At 48.0% G+C, this 27,652-nt stretch overlaps 2 protein-coding genes across 5 annotated transcripts in view; both read left to right on the forward strand.

Moving 5' to 3' along the window:
* The first annotated feature begins 667 nt into the window (after nucleotides 1-667).
* Nucleotides 668-14,003, forward strand: LOC118080923 (uncharacterized). 4 transcript variants are annotated; one of them, XM_035106955.2, is made up of 5 exons: nucleotides 668-884; nucleotides 3,764-3,877; nucleotides 5,792-5,824; nucleotides 6,439-7,113; nucleotides 8,251-14,003. In XM_035106955.2, the coding sequence occupies exons 2-5, from the start codon at nucleotides 3,844-3,846 to the stop codon at nucleotides 8,790-8,792; spliced, it is 1,284 nt and encodes a 427-aa protein (XP_034962846.1). In that variant the 5' UTR covers nucleotides 668-884; nucleotides 3,764-3,843; the 3' UTR covers nucleotides 8,793-14,003. The 4 variants fall into 4 exon arrangements, with proteins under 4 accessions (XP_034962846.1, XP_034962847.1, XP_034962848.1 ...); XM_035106956.2 differs by lacking the exon at nucleotides 668-884 and adding an exon at nucleotides 1,061-1,196; XM_035106957.2 differs by lacking the exon at nucleotides 668-884 and having other exon boundaries at nucleotides 1,061-3,877; nucleotides 6,134-7,113.
* A 1,703-nt stretch (nucleotides 14,004-15,706) lies between these two features.
* Nucleotides 15,707-27,652, forward strand: part of LOC118080930 (zinc finger protein 271-like) — a 36,353-nt gene continuing 24,407 nt past the window's right edge. The window contains exons 1-2 of the mRNA XM_060270874.1: nucleotides 15,707-16,909; nucleotides 19,558-20,794. Of these exons, the coding sequence (XP_060126857.1) occupies nucleotides 16,759-16,909; nucleotides 19,558-20,794 (1,388 nt within the window). The 5' untranslated portion in view covers nucleotides 15,707-16,758. The remainder of the gene's footprint in view (nucleotides 16,910-19,557; nucleotides 20,795-27,652) is intronic.

Consider the following 27,652-nt stretch of genomic DNA (forward strand, 5'->3'; position numbering starts at 1 on the left):
ACTGTACAGGGCTGCCTTCAGATGACTCGAGGTCACATAACTCCATACCCTCCAACATTTCTCTGATGAAAATAGGGACATTATATTATTATTATTATTATCATTTCACAGGTGTCATGGATCCTTCATCTGTCATAGATGCTTTAGCTGAGATTTGTGCAATTCAGGGGGTTGGGCTAGATGACCCGTGGGTCCCTTCCAACTCTAAGATTTGATGATGATGATGATGATTTTACTATTTATACTCATAAGGACATTCTATTCAGTTGTTGTTGTTGTTGTTGTTGTTGTTGTTGTTGTTGTTGTTGTTGTTGTTGTTGTTGTTGTTGTTGTTGTTGTTATACTCCACCCATCCAACTGGGTTGCCCCATCCACTCTGGGAAGCTTCCAACGTATATAAAAACAAAACAAAACAAAACAAAACAAAACATTAAAAAGAATTATTTTTTTAACCCCTTCCCTATACAGGGCTGCCTTCAGATGGTTCCGGGGTCCCACGCCCTCCAACATTTCTCCGATGAAAACGGGGACGTCCTTCACGCCCGGCCAGCGGCTGGTCCTCGCCCGGCGCTTCCCCGGTCTCCCGCCAGCAGAGGCCGCTGTTCCCGGCGGAGGAGAGATTCCGCCGCCTGCCCCCGTTTCCTGCCACTCTCGCTCTTCTCGCTCCCCGCTCCGAAGCCTCGATCAGCGGCTGACTTCCGGCCTCGGCAGCTGCGCGGCCACCATATTGGGGTTTGTTGCAGCCTAAAGAGGCCTCGGCGCCAGCTCTTCCTGAGGCCGCCCGAGCAGCGGGGACTCTTCCGGGGGACGGCGGCGGCGTAGGCGGCGGCGGGGGGGAAGCGACCCAGCTCCAGGCTCTCCGCGTCCTCCGAGAGCCCTTGGCTGTAGGTGGAGGCCCCGGCGGAGTTTCGGGCTTTCTTCCATACTTGCAGTTGTGTTTTTAAAAGCGGGGCGGTGTGGGGGGGGGGAGAGAGAAGAGATCCGAGGGGAGGTGCAAGGAATGGGCGGGGTTGGAGGTGGGGGAATGTTGGGGGGAGGGTCGTGGGGAGGGGGAGAGAGAGCAAAGGGTGGGGTGGGGTTAAAAGAAAAGGGAGACCCTGCTTGTGGAGCCCGCCTTTTGTCTCTTTGGGAAGATCCCCCGATGGCCCCCGAGGCGGAGAAATGAGGGAGAGGGGATGCCCGGGAGAACGACCCAAGTAAAAGATATTATTGTTGTTATTATTACCGTATTATTATTATTTATTCGGACCTTGCAAGAGCAGGGGAGGCGGTTGCACGAGCGAGGACGGGTGTACGTGTGAATGTGTCTTGGGGTGGGTTGTGTCAGGCTTTTGCACTGCCGCCACTTCCGGCTTTTTGGAGGCACACATCTCTCCCCCCCCCCTTTCCCATCGCGCTGAGGAAGGCGGGTGGGAGTGGGAAGTGAGTCATAAATAACCGCTGCAATTATTGCATGCCCTGGCATCAGCTTTATTTGTGTTTTTTTTTCTCTCTCTCTCCTCCCCTGGTCAGGGTGGGAAATGATGGCTCGAGTTGCAAGGTGGAACTTCCCGGCCTTGACGCTACAGCGATCGCTCCCTCGGGTTATTTGGTTTTTTAACAGTTTCTTGACACTTCTCTGTGCTGTGTCCTTAATAGCAGAAGTTCCTGGCAGTGGATTGTTGTGAAGCCATAAAAGGAAAGGGAAAAGCAGGCTAGTGCAAATCCGGAGGGAGATGATAGGAGTGTAAAAGATTTAAGGGACATGGAAAATGTTTTCTAAACCGGTCTTTACCTGCTGCTGAAAAGAACCACAGCAAAGGTGCTGGGAAAGCCAAACTGGGGAGGCCAAAACTGACACAATTGGTGTCACCACTCTCAGTTTAATAATAGACTTCTCAGTGCTCATACATTGCTTAGGAATCTTTACAACAACCCTATAAAGCAGACATCCCCAAACTCGGCCCTCCAACTGTTTTGGGACTACAACTCCCATCATCCCTAGCTAACAGGACCAGTGGTCAGGGATGATGGGAATTGTAGTCCCAAAACAGCTGGAGGGCTGAGTTTGGGGATGCCTGAAGTAGGTCATTGACAGTAGGTGCTGACAGCAAAAAGAATAAAGATTCTGGCTACCTGAGTGGGAGAGAATATATCATTCTAAAGGCTCTCTAATGACTTTTGCAGCTTGTTATGAGTGAGATTAAATAATCGAGAGCAAAAGTGTATCTTTATCCCTGAGTTCGGAAAACTGTTTTGTAGAAGAAGTTAATGTTAAAATTGGAGCTTGCTAAAAGGTGGAATCGAAGCACTCCAGTATGTTGTTGTTGTTGTTTAGTCGTTTAGTCGTGTCTGACTCTTCGTGACTCTGTATTAACTGGGAAAAGAAGAACCCAGAAGTTGGTACAATTAAGGCAAAGTGTGCCGACATGGGTGCATGTGTCCCACAGAGACCTTTCATGGCACCCTTAGGCTTGAAAAGAGCATTCTGTTGTAGAATACGTAGATTGTGGTGTGAACTTGATTGTGGTGCCCACAACTGTTTCTCCGCTTTGCAAATGTGTCCTTAAGCTCAGAAAGGTTGTTGACCCCTGAATTAAAGTAAGAATTATGGTAAATATCAGATTATGTTGGTTTAGTGTTTTCATATAAATTCAACAGAATACAAGCAAAGGAATTAGGGCAGTCACAAGTTGATGCCTGTTGAGTGTAGCTACTAAATAAGTAGGACTTTACATGGGAGAAGACAGACATCTAGATACTGCACAGCCCCAAACATGAGTTGTTTATACTGCATGCTCTGGCAAAAAAGAAGAAGAAATATTTGTGTGCTGAGGCTGTGATGTTAATAAAATAGAGAATCATTTTTGTGAGTAGGATTATATAAGCAAAAACAATGTTTATAACATCATCAGAGCATCAGAGTTAAAATATATAAACTGGACTTAGCAAAAGAGGAAGCTGGGGGAGAGAAACCTAAGCCAAGAGAATAGCAGCCATTTGTCATCATACTCATATTCCTTTTTTATTACTTAAATTATATGATATCTCTATATGGCATAATGTATTTATGTTTCTGAATGTAAGACATTTGGACCTAATTAGGTAACAAGAAAATAGTAAATTACTACATATATATATATTGATACCTTATTCTTTTATTGTTTGTTTAAAATTATCTGCATACTGCTGTTCCTCACTAACAAAACCAGAGTAGGTGTACAATAAAAGTTTTTTTAAAAAACCAATAAAATGTAACCGACAATGTTTATGTGATTTGTAGCTCTTTTCCGTGTTTACAGTTCATTTCAGTTTGTTTGACTTTAGATGGCCTTGGGTGCTTGTAAGAAATTAGTACAGAAAGTTTTGACACTACTGTTACTGTATTGCTGGTCGTAAATAGAGCCTACACATCGATAAGTGCCAGCTGACAAACCCAATTTAAGAGTCATCTGAAGCTTAATTTGTTTGTAGCAAAAGCTTTAACAGGCAACGCCCTGCTGGTATAGGAAAGGCAATAAGTCAGTTCCAGCCCAGTCCTGTGTGCTAAATCTGCCGTGTTTAGCGCGGTGTCCTCTCAAGTGAGAGTAAAGGATTTCAGCCCTAATTTCAATGCCTTCTGCCTTTGCATTTATGCTTGAAGGAAGTGGATTGCCTATCCCTGCCAAAAGTTGAAAAACTCTTCTGCTAGGCTCTACAGCAATATCAGTGCCCCGAATCAGTGACCTCTGCTTGGGGGCTTGTGCAGTGGGGTTTAATGGGCTTTTTCTGTTGTCTGTTGCAGGGGCTGAACGCCTTCCTGAAGACTCTGCTCAAAGCACAGGAGGGGGGGAGGGGAAGTGAGAAGGGGCATCTAGAGAGATCATGGAAGAGAATGGCGAGGATGTGTCTTCCTTGGGTAAGGATCTCTTACGTCTCGTTGGAATGGTTCTGCATGTCCCGGTGGTAAGCACAAACCCGTTGGATCCCAGCAAGGAGCTTGAAACCACCTTCCTCCTCCCTGGGCTTAGGTAGCTAAGCCTAGTGTATCTACTGAACCTGGTATCATGGTTAAGGTTCCTCCTCTTTTACCGTGATATGTAGCCGTTTGGTACAGATCATGGTTAAATTACCGTAGCCAGAACAGTATTAAGCATATCCGGTGCCGTGGTGCGAATATCCCTCCTGCCCCCCCCCCAGTTCCCAGTGTTTCTCTAGCCCTACAGCTCTGGCTTGGGGCGTTTTTGGTGCCCACAGGCGGCGAGCGGGCTAATAACTCTGCCGTCCCTCCCAGGATACTTTTGCCCGCTGGCGGCTGCTGCGCTTTGCCGGGCGGGGAAGGTGGGCAAGGCCCTGGAAGGGGCAGGCTCGGCTGGGCCGGCCAAGGACGGGGGGAGCCCTTCGCTTCCAAACAACCCTGCCGCCTTCTCCTGCCACCTCGGCCATGGCTTGTTTCTTGCCGCCGCTGCTCCTCCGCCTCGGCAGGCACCCTCGGCCGGGTCCAGCCGCCTTCTCCGTCCGCCGCAGCGGATATGCTTAAGTCTTAAGACGGCCCTGGTCCTTCTAAAACGTCGTCTGTCTGGTGCAGCAGCGCAAACATCAGCTGTCTGGTGCAGCAGCGCCCCTGGTGGCCAGGTGCCCTGGCGCATTGCGCCCCCTGGCCCAGGCTTAGAGACGGCCCTGACAGCCGTGATCCCTGGTTGAGCCAACATGCTAAGCCAACCCTTGGCTTGGTTGTCATGTTGCACTAATCTAAAAAGACCAGGGAGCTTCACATGATGCATGAATGCAGGCACTGTGAAGACTCAGGAGTGCTTAGATATGTTTCGAAATGGTTCCTGTAGTGGACGTGCACCCGAAAAGTGGACCCTAATAATTCTAAATTGCGATTAGTGGATCCTTCCACAAATTCATGGAGCATTTGGAAGGAGGAGACACCCCATGTCAACCGGCATTGGCAGCTGCTGTCCTGTTGGTGAACTTGCCTCCCCCCGCTGACAGCTTTTCACAAGCCAATGGGAAGAGATTTCTCCCATTTGTTAGCAGAGAGTCAGCCTCTACTGGTCCACAAAAAAGGAGGTTAGAGCTACTTGAGAGTGACTCTGAAACTGCTGTTCCCAGGAGCACAGAGCAAGGTGAGTTGAGAGTGCTTGAAGGCAGCTTTGCAAATAAGGTCATACAAGTTACAAGCCCACAACAGTTGGGTTCCCCCCCCCCCTGTGCATATCTGTGGCACATAGATGAGGGCAAAAGCACACCGAATCTTAAAGGGTACAGAAGTTTCCTTGTCTGGTTACCTGGATGAGATCCTTGCTCTTCATAGACGAGAAGCCACTGCTGCCTGTTGCCTACTATGGAAAGCAGCCTGTCTAGTGGGAGGAGTTCCAAAACACCTTGGAAGGAGGAGCTTAATACCTTGTAGCATCTGAGTTGGTTTTCAGTCAGCTGAGATGGCATTTGCCCACGATCAAAAGGATGGTGCTTTTCTGGATTGAGCAACACTTCAGAGTTTGCTCAGCCAAGTGAACTATACGGTGACTGCTTCTTAACAGTGAAATCAGAATTCCAATTATTCAGAACAAACCCTAGCACCAGCTTGTAGTTTTTTATTTTGGCTTTAATGGGTATTTGGTGTAAAATTTAGATTCCTAAAAATCTGTTTCATCTCGTTTTTGTTTCAAAAAACCACATTTCCAGCGCTTTTGGTCCCGTGGGATAGTTGTTACATTGATTGCATTTTCCTCGTGACTTTCACCTTTTCCCACCAGTATTGCTCATAAGAGATCCAGAAGTCTTCACCTCTAATTTTGCCTATTTCTCTTTTCTCCCCGAGCGGCCTACATTTCAACAGATGGCAGTTACACAGGTGAGTAATTGTTCTTTTGCATGTTTATCAGGCCAGGGTAAAGGCAGGTGTGTCTAGAAAGCTGCTCTTAACTGTTGCGTGATTGGAATACGTTATGAAAATTTTCCTTACCTTTGTTTTTAATATATGGGTTTTTTTTCTGGTCAGGGGCTTAGAATAGTGGAGGTTAAAGAGGGATGGAGCTTTTAAGATCGCTTCACACGTTACGCTAGACACGTGTATCGCACCGTTGTCACGTATCTTTTTTTCGCATGTCGGAATGCAGACTCCCGTGCCATTTCCTCGAGGTCACACGTGTTTTCTTTGCAGGCCAACTTGCGGGAACAAAGATGCGAGACGTGTGTCTCTCGTAACGTTTGTGGGAGGTGCACATGTCTCAGCGGGGGAGTTGCCAGCGTGACCATAGAGTGCATTGTACAGAGCGTCCTGCCTCTCTCTATCCGCACTCTATCGTTAGGAGCTTCCTTGTTGCACCCCCCCTCCTTCCCGCTAGTGCTCTTTTTACTGCGCCCCAGTTGAGAAAGTTTCCTGCTGCCATTTTAAAAACAAATTCCTGCCGCCAATATCGGCCGGGTCACCCTCGGAGCACACCATGTTGTCTGATACCCTTCCAGAGACGGTGCCGATGCCGAACCACGGCACAATGGCAGCTTCTTCGCAGGGCTCTTCGTCTGCCACGAAATCGAGGCGCCAGCCCGTTTGGACCGACGAGGAAACCCGGGCCTTCATCCAGGTTTGGGGCGACGACGCTGTGCAGAGTGCCCTGGCGTCCAACTACCGCACGGTCGCGCAGTTCCAGTGGATCGCGGACGAAATGCGAGCCCGGGGTTACAACCGGGACTGGGAGCAGTGCCGCGAACGGGCCAAAGTGCTGCGGCGTGGCTTCAAAGAGATCGTGGACGGCAACAGCAACGCCGGCCACGGGCGCCGAGTGTGGCCGTACTACGAAGAGCTCAACCGGTTCCTCTGCATCAAGCAAAACCTGGTCGTTCCGCGGCTTTCAGGGAGCAACGCGCGGCCACCGGTGGACCGCCGGCGCCGGGAACACAGGGAGACTCAGGACCCTGCCTACGAACCACCTTCCTCGGTTGGGAAAGGCGACAAAGGGACTTTTGAAGAGCCGGACGGGGACTGCTTGCTCTTGCCAGAGTCAGCTGGGTCGCAGCACAGTGAAGCCAACATGGAAAACCAAGTGGGGTCTCCGGCAGCCAACTCTGATATATCCATGGACGGCAGTGGCGGCCCTGGCACTCCGACAGATCCATTGCCATCCAATGACTCGATTTCTGGTGAGTTTTGTTTGGAATTTTGGGGGTGGGCTTTGGTATGGTACATGGTTTGTTACACTTGTCCATGATCTTCTGGACAGGTTGGGTAATTTTGGGACAGGGTGGGGTTGCTTTATCACAGGCACTTGTTTCCAAATGCAGAGCAATGGAGTGAAGTCTGAGGATCTTGAGCAGGGGTTGGCAAACTAAGGGCTGCGGGCCGGATCAGGCCCAATTGCCTTCAGGATCCGGCCCATGGATCGACGTGGGGATTCTGTTCATTCGGGCTGCACCGTTTTCCCCCTGTGCCATTCCATTTCCCCACCCTCTCCCTCACACACACGCCGTGGCGGTGCCTCCTCCCTCTCTCCCTCCTGGCTTCTCCCCGCCCTGCCTAGAGGAGGAAGGGGGCTGGCTGAGCGCCCTTTTAAGCAGCCCCTCTCCGGAGCCAGCCCTTTTGCGTCGCTCATCTTCCCTCTTCCACCGCCGCTGCTCTGGTGCTCCTGTGGGCCAGAGAGCGGAGCGGACAAGCTCAGTCTGCCTACCCAAAAGAAGCAGTGGTGGTGGCGGCAGCGGCAGCCCCTGGGAAGGTAAGCGCAGCGACTGGGGGTGGGGCTGAGGGCTACTTGGCCCCTCGCCTCTTCTTCCAGCTCCCCTCCCCCAGTGCCATTTCTTCGGCCCGCAACAAGGTCTGAGGGACAGTGGACCGGCCCGCGGCTAAAAAAAAATGCCGTCTTCTGATCTTGAGAAACACAGCTTTAATTTCAGCAGCCGGGGAATCAAATCCTCCGTCCATTTGGGATGGGTAATATTATGCTTGGGGAAAAAACCTGGTGAGATTTCTGAAGTTGTAACAGCGCTGAGCTTCAAAGTTCAGGGGATGGAGCTGGAGTTCTCTGCTTAACAGAATTGGTTGTATGGCAGGTAAGCAAATATATAGACATCTGCAGAAATCCAACAGTGCTGCCGAGTTGCAGAATCTGGCTTTTTAAAAAAACATTTTTAGGGTGGCTTTGTGTGGAATCTGGAGCTTGCCGTGTGCACGTGTGAATGTTTTAGATTAACGTGCAGTACTAGGCTTGCCATGGCCCAGCTTACTCGCGAAGTCGCATTATTCGTCATTTTGTTCAGCCTGCTTTCTGGTGTTTGCCCCTCCAGCGCCAAACCTGCGCCCTCGACCGCTGACGGCCGCCGAGAGGATGCGCAACCTCCGTTGCCGGCAGAGGAAGAGGAGGGGGGACACCTTGAAGGAACTGATGGAAGTCACCTCGCAGGCCACCAGCGAACTTGTCCGGACACTGTCTGACCTCACGCACAAGGAGGTGGCTTCCTTCGAGCGTGCGTACAAGGAGGATCTCTCGGCCCGCAAAGACGAGATGGAGCAGAGCGCGGAGGACATTGGGAGGCTTGTCAGCGCTCTGGAATCGAGCGATCAGACGCTGAAGGAGCAGCTGAGCAGCCAGACCAGCGTGTTGCAGGGCATCCTGGAAGTTATGAAAGACATACGGGGCAGAACGTCATACAGTCCGCCCTACCCTTCGCAGTATTACGACTTCCCGGGCCCTAGCATGATGCATGCGGGGGCCACCTCCTCAAACGGCCAAGAGATGCCCTGCCCCTCCCCTTCCAGCCTCGCATTCGCTTCCCAGCAATCAGCCACCAGCAATGGAGACGTCTCTCCCCGGAAGCGAATGAAATGAAAACTGCCGCAGCCGAGAGGCCCTTCTCATTTTAGTCTCATTGTGGGGCGGGAAAAAAATCCATCCCTCCAGCTGTTCGTTCTTCTCGTTACAACATATATATTGCTTTTCTTATTGCATAGTTAGAATGTGTTTTCACCACATTTATACGTGTGTCTCCCCACAGCGTTAACGGTTGTGTGGAAACGGCTGCCAGCAATGTACATTTAAATTTATTCTTATTGGGGGGGGGGTGTCCTTTTTTAAAAAAAAGTGTACCTGCATTTGTTTCCCTTCCATTTTGTTTCCAGAGGAATGCAGTGTTTGATGTACACGTGTACAAGTTTTTTAAACAAAACCAATAATAATAACAATAATAATAATAATTACATTTAACACATTACCGACTACCTGTAAGAAGGTAATCTTTTAAAAAAGAAATAAAGATGCACTGTTGTTCCAAATTGTTCAACACGTGTTTTCCGGTAGCATCTTAAGATCCCGAGAATTCTTACGCTGGGTCAGAAATGGGAGTTCTGTCAAATTCAGCATTCTGCCTTTCGAGAAAAGAAGAGTCCGTGGTGGGATTCTGGTGGCGTCTTTCTCTCCTGTTCTTACCACCCTGCATATCTGGTCAAGGTTAAACCATCTCTAAAAATGGAGCCTATGGTTCATATCCACCAACAGAAGCAGCATGCATGCATTTACATAATCCTTTTTAGACACTGTTTTTGTGCATCCTCTGGCGATTTATTTCAGAGGTTATAAAAATGCATTGTCTTCAGAAGCACCTCTCGTTTTCCTTCAACCCGCTCCCTCCCAATTGCCACGGGTAGCTCTTTGTTTTGTGTACGTTGAGCAGCCCTGAGGTTTTTCTCCACAGCAGTCGAGGCTTCGGACCTTTTGTGTTCTTCATCAAACGCCTTTTGTAAGCAGAAAAATTGCTTGTTTGAGGCACCAAACCAGACATGGATAGCAGCAGAACATCAACAACAGGTGTAGCCTGGTGATGTTCAAAAGCAAGGAATTGAGCAGGGCGTGGTTTGCAAAGCAAGAGACGTGAAGATCTGAGAAGCGGAACCTCTCCTATGTTTGCCACTTAGCTCTTCCAAATACTTATCTTCCAGCCACTCCCACCGGGCAGGGAGAGGATTTCGCAATCCTCAACCACACACCGCTATTGTTCCATCATCGGTAATTTTCCACACCGCTTTGCATCCAAAGGACATTAGGCTCATAAGGCTGTAGTTTCCTGGATTTTGGCTCAAGGATGCCTATGTTCCATTGAACCATAGAGTTCGAAGGGACCCCAAGTGTCATCTATTCCAACCCCCTGCAATGCAGGAAACTCAGCTAAAGCATCCATGACGGGTGGCCATCCAATCTCTGCTTAAAAACTTCCAAGGAAGGAGAGTCCACCACCTTTCGTGGGAGTCTGTTCCACTGTTGAACTGTGCTTACCGTCAGAAAGTTCTTCCTGAAGTTTGCTCAGAATCTCCTTTCTTGCAACTTGAAGCTATTGGTTCGAGTCCTACCCTCCAGAGTGGGAGAAAACAAGCATGCTCTGTCATTCATGTGACAGCCCTTAAGATATTTGAAGATGGCTATCATATCTCCTCTCAGTCTCCTCTTTTCCAGGCTAAACATTCCCAGCTCCTTTAAGAGCTCCTAATAAGGCTTAGTTTCTAGACCTTTGACCATCTTGGTCACCCTCCTCTGCTCACGTTCCAGCTTTTCGACATCCTTCTTAAATTGTGGTGCCCAGAATTGGACACAGTATTCCAAGTGTGGTCTGACTAAGGCAGAATAGAGCGGTACTATGACTTCCCCTGATCTGGACACTATACGTCTGTTGATACAGCCTAGAATAGCATTAGCTTTTTTTTTTCCTGCTACATCACATTGTTGTCTCATGTTAAGTTTGTGGCCCACCAAGACCCCTAGATCCTTTTCACATGTACTGCTAGTAAGCCAGGTGTCCCCCATCCTATATTTGTGCATCTGGTTCTTCCTACCTAAGTGCAGAACCTTACATTTGTCCCTATTGAAATTCATTTTGTTAGCTTGCAGTTCCAGTTCTCCAATATGTTACGGTCATTTTGAATTCTGATTCTGTGGCATTAGCAACCTCTCCCAGCTTGGTGTCATTTGCTATTTTGATGAGCATCTCCTCAATTCCTTCAAGTCATTCATAAAGATGTTAAACAACAAGGGACCCAGAACAGAACACTGTGGCACCCCACTTGTTGCTATTTTCCAGGATGACGAGGAATGAGTACTCTTTGGGTTCAGTCAGTCAAGCAGCTACAAATCCACCTAACAGTTACCTCATTCAACCCACATTTTACCAGCTTCCTCGCAAGAATATCATGGGGAATTGGTCAAAAGCTTTCCTGAAATCAAGATACACTATATGTCCACAGCATTTCCCTGGTCTACCAAGTTTGTAATTGCATCAGATACCATATTGGTCTGGCATGACTTGTTTTTGTGAAACCCATGCTGGGGGTCTTAGTAATCGCAGCATCCTTTTCTAAACGCTCGCAGACCAACTGTTGAATTAACTGTTCTAGGCCCTTCCCTGGTATTGATGTCAGGCTCACCGGTCGGTAGTTACCTAAGTCTCTCCCCCCCCCCTTTTGAAGACGGAGACAACATTTGCCTGCCTCAAGTCTCTAGGGACCTCACCTGTTCTCCAAAAATTCCCAAAGATAATAGACAAAGGCTCTGAAATTACACCCACAAGCTCCTTTAATACCCCTGGGTGTAGTTCATCAGGCCCCTGGAAACTTGAATTCATTTTAAGTAGCTAGGTGTTCCCTTACTACCTCTTTCCCTATCTTGGGCTGCAGCTCCCTCCTCGCATCATTTATTTCATAGAATCATAGAGTTGGAAGATACCACAAGGGCCATCCAGTCCAACCCCCTGCCAAGCAGGAAACACCATCAAAGCATTCATGACATATGCCTCTCAAGCCTCTGCTTAAAGACCTCCAAAGAAGGAGACTCCACTACACTCCTTGGTAGCAAATTCCACTGCCGAACAGCTCTTACTGTCAGGATACTGTCAGGTGATTTCGTTATCACCAGGTTGGGCATCGCTTTCCTTTTGGGTGAAGACAGAGGCAAAGCAGGTGTTGAGTAGTTCCTTTGCCTTTTCTCTGTCGCCCAATAGCATTTCTCTCTGTTCCCCACGCAGAGGACCTACCACTTGCTTGTTTTTCCTCTTACTTCGGACATAGCCGAAGAAACCTTTTATTATTATTTTTAACCTCTCTTGCAAGCCTGAGCTCACTCTGAGCTCTAGCCAGCCTGGCTTTCCCCCTGTAACTGTTGGCTACTCATGTATACTACTCCTTTGTGATTTCCCCTTTCTTTCATTTCTTATAGATGCCATTCCTAACTTTCAGCTCATCTGTAAGCTCCTTTTGCAGCCACACCAGTTTCCTTAGATGCCTCCCACTTTTCTTTCTTGTTGGTATTGTCTGCATTCAATATTTCTCCTTTTAGAAACTCCCATCCTTCTCGGACTCTCTTCTCATTCAGTATTTCTGACCACGGTATTTCTGATCCAGTAACTCCTTCAGCTTTTCGAAATTGGCCTTCTTAAAGTCTAGAGTGCGAGTCCAACTACACTCAGTTTCCCCTTGCCTCTGCATCCTGAAACCCAGGAGAACATGATCACTTCCTCCCACGTTTCCAAGCACTTCCGTTTCATCCATCAGTTCCTCCATATTGGTGAGGACCAGATCCACGATAGATGATCCCCTTGTTGGCTCTTCCACCTTCTGGGAAATGAAATTGTCAGCGATGCAGTGGAGGAATTTGTCAGACCTTACACTCTTAGCAGAGTTTGAGTCCCAACAGATATCGGGGAAGTTGAAAGTCCCCCATGATTACTATTTCTTTCCTTTTTGAATGCTTGGTAATTGCTCTAGTAAGGCATCATCCAAGTCTTCAGTCTGGCCTGGCGGTTTATAGCAGACACCCACAGTAAGGTCACCGTTTTTTCCTCTCCCCTACAATTTTTACTCATTTTCGGTTAAAATTGCTTTTAAAAATTACCTTTTTTTTCTACAATTTTTACAATTTTGATCATTGTTCCACCAGGTTGTGGTTTTGTTTCCTATTTAATGCCTATTTTGTCCACTGCCTCCCAATACTGTTTCCTGTTTTACTCACTCTTACTCTGCAATCCTGTGCACACTTAGCTGGGATTAAGCCCTGCTGAATATAGCAAGTAAACAAGCCTTGGATCGTACTGTTAAATCTTCCAGTATTTGCATCAGTGCTCCTGTTGCGAGGAGGTCTTCCCTCCTGCAGCACGACGAGCTGCTCAAATGAACTGTACCACTTCAGGCTGCAGATGGGAGACCATGTGTTTGGGGGTGCTGGTGTTTTTAATGTTCTACATAAAAAGTTCCCTTCAAGTAGAAAACTAGCACAGCAGGTGAGAGGCTTGGCTAGAACATCCATCCCTGATGTGCTATGTGTTTTAATTTGGGGGAGTGTGTTACGCAGATAGGGTAGGTAGAGCATTTAAAAAACAACAACCCTGTATAATCCCAGCTGCAATCTGAAGTGGGTGGGCTTCAGTATTCTACCACCTCTTCTGCATGTGTAACTAATGCTATGAGTTTTCTGGACAATTTGAACTGGAAAATGATTGTATGCAAAATAGGGTAATTTAGAGCCGGGTTGGGAAAGCTTTGGCCCTGGAGCTGTTGCTGTGCCGCAATCCCCATCAACCCCAACTTTTGTCAGGCTGGCCCAATAATTGTATTTGATATACATGCACAGTTGTGAACAGAAATTTTTCTATAGGAGGGGCAAAGAAAAGACCCGGAAAACACATGACTCGGAAAACACATGTGTGGGGCCTTACAACACAAAGCTCTGTATGTTTACTCAGAAGGAAGTTCCTTTGAATTCACTGGTACTTAATTTCCAATTTAAACATATATAGGACTGTAGTTTGCTGCTGACACAGCTGACCTGCTCTAACTACTACACATACAGCAGAGTGAAAAAGTTAAGATGATGTGATTCTGGACTGTACGACTAGAGAGCCTTTTTCAACCCCCCCCCCCCATGTTGGGTGTTGTTTTCAAAAATGTTCCCTGAAAGCTTTTTGGTTTTTTTTAAGTACATCCCCGAGGATGCTAAAATTTTCTCCTAGATGGCTAATCTATGGGAGCTTTCAATAATTAAATGTAAAATGTTTTAAATACACTTTTAGCATTGTAGTTTGTTTTTTTCAATTTGTCTTCATAAAGTAACAACATTGCTGCAGGGGTGGGGGACCTTTCTCCCTCAATGAGAATGCGTTAATCGCTTTCAACACACACATTGAAGGCAGTAAACAAAAAGCGGTACGGAAAATAATAGCAGATACATTTGAAAACTGTTAACGGCGTTAACAACAGATGCATTAAAAAAACCTAACAGTGGATACATTTAAAAACAGCACAAAGCAGACACACATGACAGAGACATATTCATCTAGCTAGGAAGTCTTTGTCAGAAGAAAAATGCCTTCAATTGTTTCTGGAAAGTGCAGAGAGTGAGCACCTGTCATGTTTGCAAGAATGCTGTTCCACAGGACAGGGGCAGCCAGACATAAAGCTTTGCTCTGCATTACTGTGGAGCAAGTTTCTGATACTTCTGAACTCGCAGAAAAAGCTCTCTGGCTTACATACTGGGTGTATAAGGGAGAAGGTGGTCTCTCAAGTAATCTGGTCCTGAGCTGCATAGGGCCTTATATGTGTGATACACCTTGAACTGGTAGCAGATTAGCTTTTAAATGTGTTTCTGGGAAAGGGGGGGGTCATGGGATCGTTTTGTTTTGTTCTTCTATTATGCATTTTGTGTTTTCGTTTTGTATTTTTATGCCGAGATCTTTGGATGAAGGGGGCAGCATATAAATTTAATAAATAAATTAGCAGCCAGGTCAAACCCCACAAGCCAAGCGGCTGGCTGTAATTTCCCCCCAGAAGCGACCTTGCCGTCTTCTGTACCAGCTGCAGCCTCTGGGCCAACCTCAAGGGTAGCCCTACATAGAGGGTGTTGCAGTACTCTAATCTTGAGGTTATCAATGCCTGGACAACTGCAGATGTTGTCCCAGCCAGCACATCCAGTGATCTGCAATGATGTGAGCTGGAGTCCAACAACATCTGGAGGGCCACAGATCCTGATCTAGGCCTAGGCTTTTCCGGGGGGGGGGGGTCTACAAATCTGCTTCTAGATAGCCAGAGTGGCTGCTGAGCCTTTTGTTTATGTAACAAGTGAGGATGACCCAACCTTCCCTCTCAGGAAGTGAGGTAATAAGAGATGGGCTTGAGCCCATTATTGCTTGATAGCTTCTGCAAGGGGGGGACAGTGATAAACAGGTAAGAAGCAAGTGCCTATGCTTGAGAAACATGGAGCGAACTAAGCAGATAATTTGGAGGGGGGCATGATATTCTGGCATCTTGGGGGGGGGGGTACAGTAAAAGGCTGCTTGATGCACGCTGTGTGATGCTGATGGTCTGTGTGCCTCACATAGCTTTCATTCCTTATATCCACCAAGGCAGCCTGTGTGGGACATCACTTCATGTAAGAGGAATTAACTTATTGAGAGTGCTCTTGTATATTTTTAAACCAATAAAGAATATTTGAGAGAGAGAGAGAGCTCTTGTATAGCTTTGTTGGTTAGAACACAGTGCTGATAATGCCAGGATTGCAGATTTGATTCCTCCCTGTGGGACAGCTGCATAGTTGGAATAGACGTCAGAAATTATTTTATTTTAATTTAATTTGGTTTGATTTGTAATATTTTGGAAAATTAATAAAATAATTTTTAAAATAATAATTTGGGAGTAGGACTAGATCAGGCACCCCCAAACTCGGCCCTCCAGATGTTTTGGGACTACAACTTCCATCATCCCTAGCTAACAGGACCAGTGGTCAGGGATGATGGGAATTGTAGACCCAAAACATCTGGCGGGCCGACTTTGGGGGTGCCTGAACTAGATGATCCTCTGGGTCCCTTACAACTCCCTTCCAGAAGGGCCATCCTGTTAGGCTGCATTACATTGTAATGGATTGCTTCGAAGGACTTCTTCAGCACCAGATGGAAAGAAAAGAATAATCGCATTTTGTTGTTGTTGTTTAGTCGTTTAGTCATGTCCGACTCTTCGTGACCCCATGGACCATAGCACGCCAGGCACTCCTGTCTTCCACTGCCTCCCGCAGTTTGGTCAAACTCATGTTCGTAGCTTCGAGAACACTGTCCAACCATCTCGTCCTCTGTCGTCCCCTTCTCCTAGTGCCCTCCATCTTTCCCAACATCAAGGTCTTTTCCAAGGATTCTTCTCTTCTCATGAGGTGGCCAAAGTATTGGAGCCTCAGCTTCACGATCTGTCCTTCCAGTGAGCACCCAGGGCTGATTTCCTTCAGAATGGATAGGTTTGATCTTCTTGCAGTCCATGGGACTCTCAAGAGTCTCCTCCAGCACCACAACTCAAAAGCATCAATCGCATTTTGCCTTAGTTCAAATCCGCACTCAACCACGAAGCTCACTGGGTGACCTTGTGCCAATCGCTGCCTCTCAACCTAACCTACTTCGCAGGGTTGTTGTGGGGGATTAAACGAGGACAGGGAGAAGAACCACTTGCAGCACCTTCAGTTCCTTGGAGGAGGAAAAAGTGCCATAAAGAAAAAGGCGCAGAGTTCAACGGAGCTTCCTCCCTCCTTTTCAGGTAAAAGAAGTGGCTCTGGGGTTGCAGGCGACGCTTTTGCTCGGCGAGGCCAGCAGAGGTCTCCGGATTATTCCTGGCGGCTTTTGCAAGAGGCCGCCCTGCTGCTCCGAGTAGCCTTGCCGAGGTTGCGCTTCCTGCGCCTGACTCAGCTCGCGTCCGACGCCGGGATTGGCTGCCTGGGGCCGGATCGAAGGGATCTCGCCGCAGTAACCCCTGAGCAGCCAGCGCGGGCGGAGAGAGGGCGGCCGATGGTGCACGGCTCCTTTTTGCTTTTGGCAGACACAGCGAGCTTCAGTTTTTGCGCGGCTGCTTCTACTGCGCGCGTCTTTACGCGCGGGGTGCTTTCGCGTGTAGGATCGGACCTCCCCTGCAAATCCCAGCTGCTCTCGCCCGTTGCTGGTGAGTAACCGAGGGATCGCGGGGACTGCGCTGCGGGGAGGGCCTGTGGCGCCGCCATCGAGCGCTTAAAGCGCTGCTTATCGCCAGATCTCCGGGGCTAAATCCTTCCTTCGGCTGATCTCCTCCCCCCCCCCGGTCCGATCAGCCCCGGGAAGGGAGCGGGGATGGCTTGTGTTTCGCAATCCCCTGCCGCCGGCTTTGCTCGAGTCTGGGTTGGCCTGGGCTTAGTAGCCTCGTTGTTTTGCCTCCACCTGGTCTCCTATTGTTTTCCCGCTTGCAAATTATTGCTATAATGGTTTGTGGGGTTTTTTAAGGTGTTGCCAACAAAGGATCCCAGGAACAGCTTCTTGTTGTTTCTGTTCCAAATCGGAGGATCCGCCGCCCCCGAAGCTCCATAACCCTCGTGACAACTGCGCGAGGTTTTCCGCATTAATCCTCAACAACAATCCCGTAAAATGGGTGTGTTTTATAATCCCCAGGTTGCAGATAGGAGGCCGAGACTGGCAGAATTAGGCCCTTCAGGACGACTACACCCAAACTGGAGCTTTCTGTGTTTGATGGGCATGGTTCGGTGATACGGGAAAGGCCCTTGAGGCAAATCGCTCCATCGTCTTTTTAATGAAGTTTCTAGTTCTCATGATTGGAGAGAGGAGTTTGAGTATGCAGCGGTCATGCAGCTTGAAAGAAACAATAGGTGTAGCACTCCCAGTGAGTGCACAACATCCAGGATGTGTACCTCCCCTTGTCAGTATACAAAAAAAAGGATGCTTAAAATGTTTTCAGAGTGGCCTTTTATATATTCCTGTGGCTCAAACGTCCTCAAAACTGGTCCATATTTGGTGACAAAGAACAAGGCAGGCTGGTATATTGAATAGGCTGGCAGAGCACTGCATGACTGCAATATTCAGCAATGGTTCCCAATTAGCTACTGTGGTCCCCGTTTTTCAAAAGCCAAGCCATGGAGCCCCCAAAGGAGGGGGGGGGAGAGAAAATAGTAGGTTTTTAATATATGTGAATGGTGCTACAGACCTGTCCTTGGACCACCGATTTGGAACCACTGATAGCACAAACCAGTGAGCATCCCAAAGGAAGGATCCAAGGTGTTGTAGCCCATTGTTACGTATTCAAAGGCCTACTTCAGGGGCCAAAACTGAAAAATAGCCTGCAGAGATCTCTGCTAATGGTACAGTATTGCCTGTTAATGTGAAGAGGTGAGACAACAAGCAGATATCTCCTGCTGTCTGTGTTTTTCACTTTGACCACTGAAGAAGGCATTTAAATAACAACTGGCCAAAACAGGTCTGGCTGTTTAAAAACAACAACCCCACATTTGTGGAGAGAACATCTTCTTTGTTTTGGGATGCAGATCCTAATATCAGTTTGGTATGTCCTCCTGTTTGTACAACAGCAGCAAAAAAAAGCAGTTTAGTAATTTTCAAGTATGGGAGTGGCAGGAAGTTCAAGAATTGCCTGCTCTTGCTCTATATCACTGGAGATGCGCTGAAAGGGGTCCTTTCAACCATTGTTAAGAGTTGGGGGTGGGTGAGTTATAGGATCATGTCCTCTTTCCTCTCTGTGCCTCCTCTCCTGCTACAACAGTAATTAATAAAGGAGTAATGTCAGCAGTTTCCACTTAACAAGAATTGAACACCATGCATTAAACCAGAGTTTGCAACCTTTGTTAAGGATGAGTTATCCTTAGCCGCAGGTAGCACCACTTTTTGTATAATGCTTAACTGCAGTTAAGGGACGTGGGTGGCGTGGTGGGTTAAACCACTGAGCCTAGGGTTTGCTGATCAGAAGATTGGCAGTTCGAATCCCCACAACTGGGTGAGCTCCTGTTGCTCAGTCCCTGCTCCTGCCAACCTAGCAGTTCGAAAGCACGCCAAAGTGCAAGTAGATAAATAGGTACCGCTCCAAATGGGAAGGTAAACTGTGTTTCCGTGTGCTGCACCGGCCCGCTGCGCGGTAAGTCTGGGGACCCCTGGATTAAACGTTCCAAACAATGCAACTCTGCAAATAAAATAAAAAAATCCACTTGTGCAATTTACATAGTTGATCTTTGTTTCTGGAATTGGGTTTGTTTATTTTACCTACAAGCATCTGAAGTACATGGTTCTCCCCCATTTCATCCTCACAACAACCCTGTGAGGTAGGTTAGGCTAAGAGACGGTCACCCAGTCAGCTTCGTGGCTGAGTCGGGGATTTGAACCCTGCTCTCCCAGGACCTAGTCCAGCACCCTAACCATTACGCCACACTGGTTCCTTACAGTGTGGACTTCTAACTTGATGATGAGCAAACCACAAAGATCTCCCAAGGTCAGCCATGGTGAGGCTGTAGCCCTCTAGATGTTGCTGGACTCCAGCTCCCATCAACCTCTGCTGACATGTCCAGTGACCCGGGGACGATGGGAACAGCAATATCTGGAAGGCCATTGGTTGCTCACCCTGTTCAAGACAAGCAATGCAATCCTACACATGCTTCCTCACAAGCAGGCCTCCCTGTTTTCCGTGGGGCACGCCTAGAATTGCAGCCTACCAATGGTTTTGCAGCACAAGCTTTTGTAGACCAGAGCCCACCTGAACACAATGCCAATGAATAATACTGAATGCCTTGCGGGTTCTTTTTTTCCCTCTTTCCTTTCCAGCAGGTGAAAGGATGGTGAATGAGGAGGAGGAAGGGACTTCTCAGCAGGGAGGCCCTAAGCTGGCAGAACTACATGGGGCGCGGTCGGAAAGCTGCCACAGGGTGGCCTCCCCAGACCTCGAGCTGGAGGGAGGGGAAATCAGCGAGAGCAGTTCGGAGACGGACCCCAGGAGCTCTGCCCAAGAACTGGAGAACGACTCCTTTTCCGTCAACGGAGACGCCCTGGGGAACGAGGCCGGGGGCGTCTGCCCATCGCAGACGCAGTATATCTGTCCTGTTTGCGGGGAGTGTTTCAATGGGAGCTCCTGCCTTTCCGAACACCAGCGAGTCCACAAAGAGGAGAAGCCGCACACGTGCCCCGTGTGCGGCAAAGGCTTCAGCCAGCCGGCGGAATTGGCCGACCACATGCAGACGCACACGGACGAGAAGCCCTTCACCTGCCTGGAGTGTGGCCGGAACTTCCTCTTCAGCTCCGACCTGGTTTCCCACCAGAAGGTCCACACCGGGGAGAAGCCCTACATCTGCCTGGAGTGTGGGAAGGGCTTCTCCCAGAGCTCGCAGCTCATGTCCCACCGCCGGGTCCACACGGGCGAGAAGCCCTACGAGTGCATCATCTGCGAGAAGAGCTTCCGCTCCAACTACGACCTGGTCAACCACCAGAGGAGCCACACCGGGGAGAAGCCGTACATCTGCTCCGACTGCGGGAAGAGCTTCACCCGCAGCTCCCACCTGATCTCCCACCAGCGGGTCCACACCGGGGAGAGGCCCTACCCCTGCGGGATCTGCGGGAAGCGCTTCCGCGACTGCTCGCACCTCATCCGCCACCAGAGGGTGCACACGGGCGAGAAGCCCTACGAGTGCTCCATCTGCGGCAAGAGCTTCCGGGTCAACTACGACCTGGTGACCCACCAGAGGAACCACACGGGGGAGAAGCCCTACGCCTGCCCCGACTGCGGGAAGGGCTTCAAGCGCAGCTCGCACCTCATCTGCCACCAGAGGGTCCACACCGGGGAGAGGCCCTACCCCTGCGGCATCTGCGGCAAGAGCTTCAGCTACAGCTCCGACCTCATCAAACACCAGAGAATCCACACCGGGGAGAAGCCTTACGAGTGCCACATCTGCGGCAAGAGCTTCCGCATCAACGCCGACCTCGTCACTCACCAGAGGATCCACACAGGAGAAAAGCCCTACACCTGCCCCGACTGCGGGAAATGCTTCGCTCGGAGCTCGCGACTCGTGTCCCACCAGAGAGTCCACGTCAAGGACGGGAGCCTCGGGGCTTCCCTGGCCGAAGCCGACACGTCTCCTGTGGCCGCTACCTGGTCACCCGCTCCTGGTGGTCCCTGGGGCCAAGGAGAGAAGGGCAGCGACCCTGCCGCTCTCGTCGGCCTTGCAGATTCTAGTCCGTCGGGCGATGCCCTTCCAGAAACCCAGATAGTTGAGATAAAGATGGAGTGCCCGTCTTCGTGAGACATGGGGGAAGCTGAGTGGCAAACGGGCTGGCTGTTTCCGACTGACCCTTCCTTTCCTGCGACGGAATAGTAATGAGCACCAGGGGATCCTCCTTCCACTTTTAATCATGGAGTTTTAAAGAGGAGGCTTGAATGAGCTTTGTGTTGACTGAGGGACGGAGTCGAGGATCTGTCTCTCCCATTGTGCGTATCAGAGCAACTGTGCGGTGGCAGAAGCCAGGTCAAGAAGTTTCCCACGGTTTGGTACCGCCTGCCATGTCTAAAATTAAAAGCCATTTTTTTTGGAAGCTGCTTGGTTTGTCGTTGCTTCCCCCCCTCCCCAAGGAATCCATGTAGATCAGTGAGGGTGCTGGGAATTCCTGATTAGGAATCCCTTGTTGCTTTTATTTGGGGAGGTGGGGGGGTTAATTAAAAAAAGGGGGTGCTTCAACTGTAAAATCAGAAATGCAACTGAGGAGCAGGAAGGAACACTTAATACCTGCATTTCATGGGAATTTCAGAAATGAGCAAAAATGTAACTCTCCATTGTTGTTTGTTGTGACGTCCTCTCTTCAAAGATACTTTATTTCCTGTGTTAGGAATTTTTCCCCTTGTTCCCAGGAGATCCATAGGAAACAACCACCCAGCTTCTTCTGTTCCTCAGTGGGGAAACCCGTGCTTCTTAAAACAGTTTCCATCTGCAATCCTGTACTTTCTTGCTTGGGAGTAAAACTTGCTGAATTCAAGAGGGCTTGCTTCTGAGTAGACCTATAGGGGAGCCTTTCTCAACCTTGGGTCCCCAGATGTTGTTGGACTACAACTCCCATCATCCCTGTCCACTGGTCGTGCTAGCTAGGGATGATGGGAGTTGCAGTCCAACAACATCTGGGACCTAAACTGGAGAAAGGGGGCATATTTAATGTTGGTTGCACTCAGACCAGACTGACTGAAAGGAATGGACATGACTCATTGAGGTCTATTAATTCCAGCAGGTCTACTCTTGAGTAGAACTTAGTTGGCTACAACTGGCCATGTAGGCCTGGTTACAAATTCTTTCCTTGTAAGCACAGTTGTTTCACAGATAGAAGATCCCGCTGTTTGCTGTCTTCTAGCACAGGCATCCCCAAACTGCGGCCCTCCAGATGTTTTGGCCTATAACTCCCACGATCCCTAGCTAACAGGACCAGTGGTCAGGGATGATGGGAATTGTAGTCCAAAACATCTGGAGGGCCGAAGTTTGGGGATACCTGTTCTAGCAGGTCACCCCGAACTTGTGAGATTTTTAAAAAATAAGATAAAATTGCTATCAGTGTAATAAAAAGTATTTTTTAGTTGGATAGTGTGGAGCTTTAATAAATGTTATTTAACTTAATTTATAGGGTGTGGTCCTTGCTGGCAGGGTTGACTGCCTGCTCGTAAAGGTATCCCTATAGGACAGGCATCCCCAAACTGCGGCCCTCCAGATGTTTTGGCCTACAACTCCCATGATCCCTAGCTAACAGGACCAGTGGTCAGGGATGATGGGAATTGTAGTCCAAAGCATCTGGAGGGCCGAAGTTTGGGGATGCCTGCTATAGGACCTAGCAGATGATTGCCATTTTTGTTCTCCCCATACCTTCTCAGTGTGAGCACCCCTGGCACATGTGCAAGTGGCTATCCAGGTTGTCACGACAACAAAAAGGCCTCCCTGCCTTCCACTACACCCCTCCAACCTTTAATACAGGCATTCCCAAACTTCGGCCCTCCAGATGGTTTGGACTACAATTCCCATCTTCCCCGACCACTGGTCCTGTTAGCTAGGGATCGTGGGAGTTGTAGGCCAAAACATCTGGAGGGCCGCAGGTTGGGGGTGCCTGCTTGAACATGTAGTGCAAACCTACGCACGATTCCTAAGAAACAAGCCCCACTTTGTTCAGTGGGGCTTAACTTCTAGGGAGGGTGCATAAGGCTGCAGCCTCAGTGGCAGAAAACGAGCACTGCAGCTCATGTTCATGAGCTGAGCAGATTTGAGGGTGGGGATATGAGAAGTTTTACATCGCCCTCCTCCTGTCTCTCGTGGGGTGGCGGTGTGGCTGTGCAGGTGTAGGCACTGAGTGGGGAACAAAGCGAAAAAATGCCTTTGTGAGGCCCTGCGGCGATTCCTTTCTGCCGCCGTGCAGGCAAGGATCACGGCCACTTGTTTTTTCTTTTGAGGTGCATTTTTTAAAACATTAATTTCCAAGGAATTTACAATCCAAGCATAAGAAAGAACCATTATGACATTTTAACATTGTTGTTCAAATATGATAATAATAAAAAATTATTACCTTCCCTAGTAATCTGACCCCTTTGCTTCTCTGTACTGTTGCTGTAATCCAGGCATCCCCAAACTGTGGCCCCCCAGATGTTTTGGCCTACAACTCCCATGATCTCTAGCTAACAGGACCAGTGGTCGGGGATGATGGGGATTGTAGTCCAAAACATCTGGAGGGCCGAAGTTTGGGGATGCCTGCTATAATCTTTTTTTCCCCCTCCCTTGCCCGGATGTCTTTATTTTTTTGCTAACCTTTCATCTTTTGTACAGTAGTTAGTGGGGGAGTCCGGTGCCCGCGAGTGACTTCCAGTACTTTAGTCAACATCGTTTGATAGCCATTTTATAGACCTGCTATAGACCATCTCCGCTACAGTATATTGCAAGCTTGTTCCTAACTTTCCCAGCGGCAAATGGCTCTCCATAACAGTGGTACCTTGGTTTAAGAACAGCTTAGTTTATGAACAACTTGGATTAGGAATGCTGCAAAGCCGGAAGTAGGTGTTTTGGTTTGTGAACTTTGCCTTGGAAGCAGAACATGTTCCGCTTCCTGTTGAGTGTGTTCCATTTGTAAATCGAGTCTCCCCCGCTGCTATGGGAAAGCATGCCTTGGTTTAAGAACGCTTTGGTTTAAGAAGAGACTTCCGGAACGGATTAAGTACATAAACCAAGGTACCACTGTATAGGTGATAAGGTTATCCACAGCTGGGAAATAGCAAATTGTTGCAGGTTTTGCTAACCTCCTGTAGCTTAATATGAAACCTTAGGAATCACTAGGAGCACCATACTATAGGTAGTGTCGTGGCTGATATTCTCAGTTTGCATATTTGCAAAAGCATTGAATTTGACAAAGCAGCTGTCTCTCGGTGGAACACATTTCTGTTCCTCCCCCTATCTAATAAAATTCTAGAACACTTAAATCTGGAATGAATTTTTGATTTGCGCCAGGCTCTTGCACTCTGCCTTATTTTTAAGAGACTGGGAAGTGGCTGCTTCAAGGTTTTCACCTACTGCTAAGGATGCCTGCTTTAAACCCTCCCAGTCTCTAAGGACAACAGAAAACAGGGCCTTTTATTACTATCTATTTGCTGATCCCCAAACTCTGAGGTAGGTAACGCCAATAGTACAGTATGTAAGACTGGATGAATTTACAAAAATCAACACAATAATATTTTTTTTAAGTTTCCCTATCATGTTTTATACTGTATTTCTTCAACCCTGCAAGAATGCAGTGTTGATGTGTCACTTTTCTGTGAGTTGATTTTGTATTTGCCTCTCATTATGTTCCAATTTCCTGTTGATGTGGGGTTTTCGAGGTAGTCTGTATGGTTAACCATCTAGTATTAAGATTACGGTACAATAAATAAATATTGTGATACTAATAACTCCATTGCATATACAAATCAGCATTTATAATGTGGATGCTTAAAAAATAAAATCTCATGTTGAACTAGGTGTGCAAAAAAGAGTTGGCCTCCTCAATCAGTCATAGTTGAAACTGATGTGGAACTAAATCAGGAAAAAAAATATTTCCACTTGCAAGTAATCTGCCAGTTGTTTTTAACTCCATGCCACACTCCCACCAAAAGTGGAGTTGTTGGCAGCAGCCAACTGTCTTCAATATTGTAAACCTGCCTGTTATAATCCTGTATCTTTTAAGAAACATAACAGAGGTTAAGATCAGTTGGCCAAAGCTGAATGCAAAATGCAAGACCAGAGATTGTGCAGGTTCAGGAAAGGTTCAGGAAAGGTTCAGGACAAAAACGCTGTTAGCTTGGAAATCTGGATTAGCTAGTTGTGGTTACATGGGGCCAAAGTTCTGATCTTTGTTACCTGAAGACCACCACCCATTGCATACATGTTCATACTGAAGGACAGACCCTCAAAGGCATTGCTAGCGAGGATTGAGATACCTGTGAACAAGGTAAGGCTTTTCTCTCTATATTTATAGAAGGATCCAGATAGTATTAGCTCGAACAGAAATGTACTCTCTCTTCATCTTGGCCAGCTGAATTGAAAGGAGTTAATTTTGGAAAAATATTCTTCCGCCTGGATTAACTCTTCCTTCGAGCTTTCTCTCTTTAGTTTGTTTATTGATCTGTTTTGTTACATCTCTGTCTGCTGTTCTTCCCCTTGTATTATTTCTTCACCAATTATCCCTGTAGACTTGGGCTTTTCGATTTGAATTTATTGTATTCCAGTTTCTTACGATAGTCAATAAAGTTTGTTAAAATGTATTCCTGGTGTCTCGTCTGTCATGTGGCCACGCCAGTCCGAACCTAAAAGGGATCTTTCTCATACAATACTGCTGCTACGCTGACAATTTGGTTCCATGGATAAACTGGAGGGATGGAGAATCTATGGTCTTTCAGACATTATTGGGCTCCCAACTTTCTTCAGCCCCAGTTAGCGTGGCCAGTGATCAGGGATGATGGGAGTTGTAGTCCAACAATAACTGGAAGGGTGCAGATTCCCCATCCTTAAATTAGCACCCCCCTGATTTGAGTTGCTCCAGACCGATTTAGGCACATATTTATTGGAGAACAGAACTGATTTCCGTACCCTTCCCTAGTTCCACAGCTCACATGCACAAAATTCATATATGACCCGAAGGGTTCTGTGGATTTAAATCACATGGATTTGTTCCTTCTTACGCTTAAAAAGGCCACACACACACACACACACACCCTCGCCGCTCATAAAAGGAAGCCTGTTCTTGAGCGATCAGTTGTGTGCTTATATAAGTGCATCAGCATGGCTGGCAGAATAGTCCTACAAAAGCAATCACATTCAGTGGTCTTATACCTGGGTAAGGAGGCAGAGGATTATAATCTGAATTACATTCCGAGATCCAAGTAGACTCCAGAAACCATTTAAGACAGGCACCCCCAGACTCGGCCCTCCAGATGTTTTGGGACTACAATTCCCATCATCCCTAGCTAACAGGACCAGTGGTCAGGGATGATGGGAGTTGTAGTCCTAAAACATCTGGAGGGCCGAGTTTGGGGTTGCCTGGTTTAAGCTAACAAAAAAGTGCTAGTTACACTCTTAACTGTTTGTCTGCCTGTCTGCCTTTAAATAGGTTGAGAGGTGTGTGAATTTAAGCCCCCCTTTTCCCCTCTAAATAAATATTTGGCTCTATAGTAGTACCCTTGACTGTTTGGTCCATCATTTTACCGTATTTTCTGTTGGTGCGCAGCGTGGCAAAGATAGTGTCCTTGCTCTGGCAGCAAGCAGAACTAGCCAGCTATGTGCTATATTATTATGCTTATTTACATAAGAGCATAGAGACCCGGGTGGCGCTGTGGTTAAACCACTGAGCCTAGGGCTTGCTGATCAGAAGGTCGGCAGTTCGAATCCCTGTGACGGGGTGAGCTCCCGTTGCTTGGTCCCAGCTCCTGCCAACCTAGCAGTTTGAAAGCACGTCAAAATGCAAGTAGATAGATAGGAACCGCTACAGCGGGAAGGTAAACGTCGTTTCCGTGTGCTGCTCTGGTTTGCCAGAAGCAGCTTAGTCATGCTGGCCACATGACCTGGAAGCTGTACGCCGGCTCCCTCGGCCAATAATGCGAGATGAGCGCGCAACCCCAGAGTCGGTCACGACTGGACCTAATGGTCAGGGGTCCCTTTACCTTTTGCCTAAGAACGTAAGAAGGGCCTGCTGAATCAGGCCAAATGCCCATCTAGTTCAGCACCTTGTTCTCCTAGTAGCCAGGCAGATGCCCACTAGCAGGACGTGAGTGTCTAATCCTCTTTTAAAGCTATCCAAATTAGTGGTCACCATTGCCTCTGGTGGGTTTCAGTCTCATCAAGGTTGTCCAAAGTTCTCTCCCAAAGCATTTTCCCTTTTTTGTTCCGATGGTTTTAGAGCAGGGGTCAGCAACCTTTTCCAGGCGTGGGCCGGTCCACTGTCCCTCAGCTCATGTGGTGGGCTGGACTATATATATATATATATATTGGGGGGGAATGAACAAATTCCTATGCCCCACAAATAACCCAGAGATGCATTTTAAATAAAAGCACACATTCTACTCATGTAAAAACACGCTGATTCCCGGGCCATCCGTGGGCCGGATTGAGAAGGCGATTGGGCCCACGGACCTTAGGTTGCCTACCCCTGTTTTAGAGTGTGTACTTGTCACCAAGGAGCTGCACATTTTATACCCGCACAATGCCTAGTGTGTATTTGGTACTTTTGTGCGTAATAAATTTTGACGTTTTTCTTGCCACCAGTCCATTTAAAATAGGCAGCTGAGTTCAAACAGACAAACAAACAAACAAACCCCGATATAAGAACAGTAGCAACAATACATTACAGCAACAAAATGCAGCAAAATTATTTGTAATGGATTTTG

The sequence above is a fragment of the Zootoca vivipara genome, chromosome 2 (assembly GCF_963506605.1).
Source record: "Zootoca vivipara chromosome 2, rZooViv1.1, whole genome shotgun sequence".
NCBI lineage: Eukaryota > Metazoa > Chordata > Lepidosauria > Squamata > Lacertidae > Zootoca > Zootoca vivipara.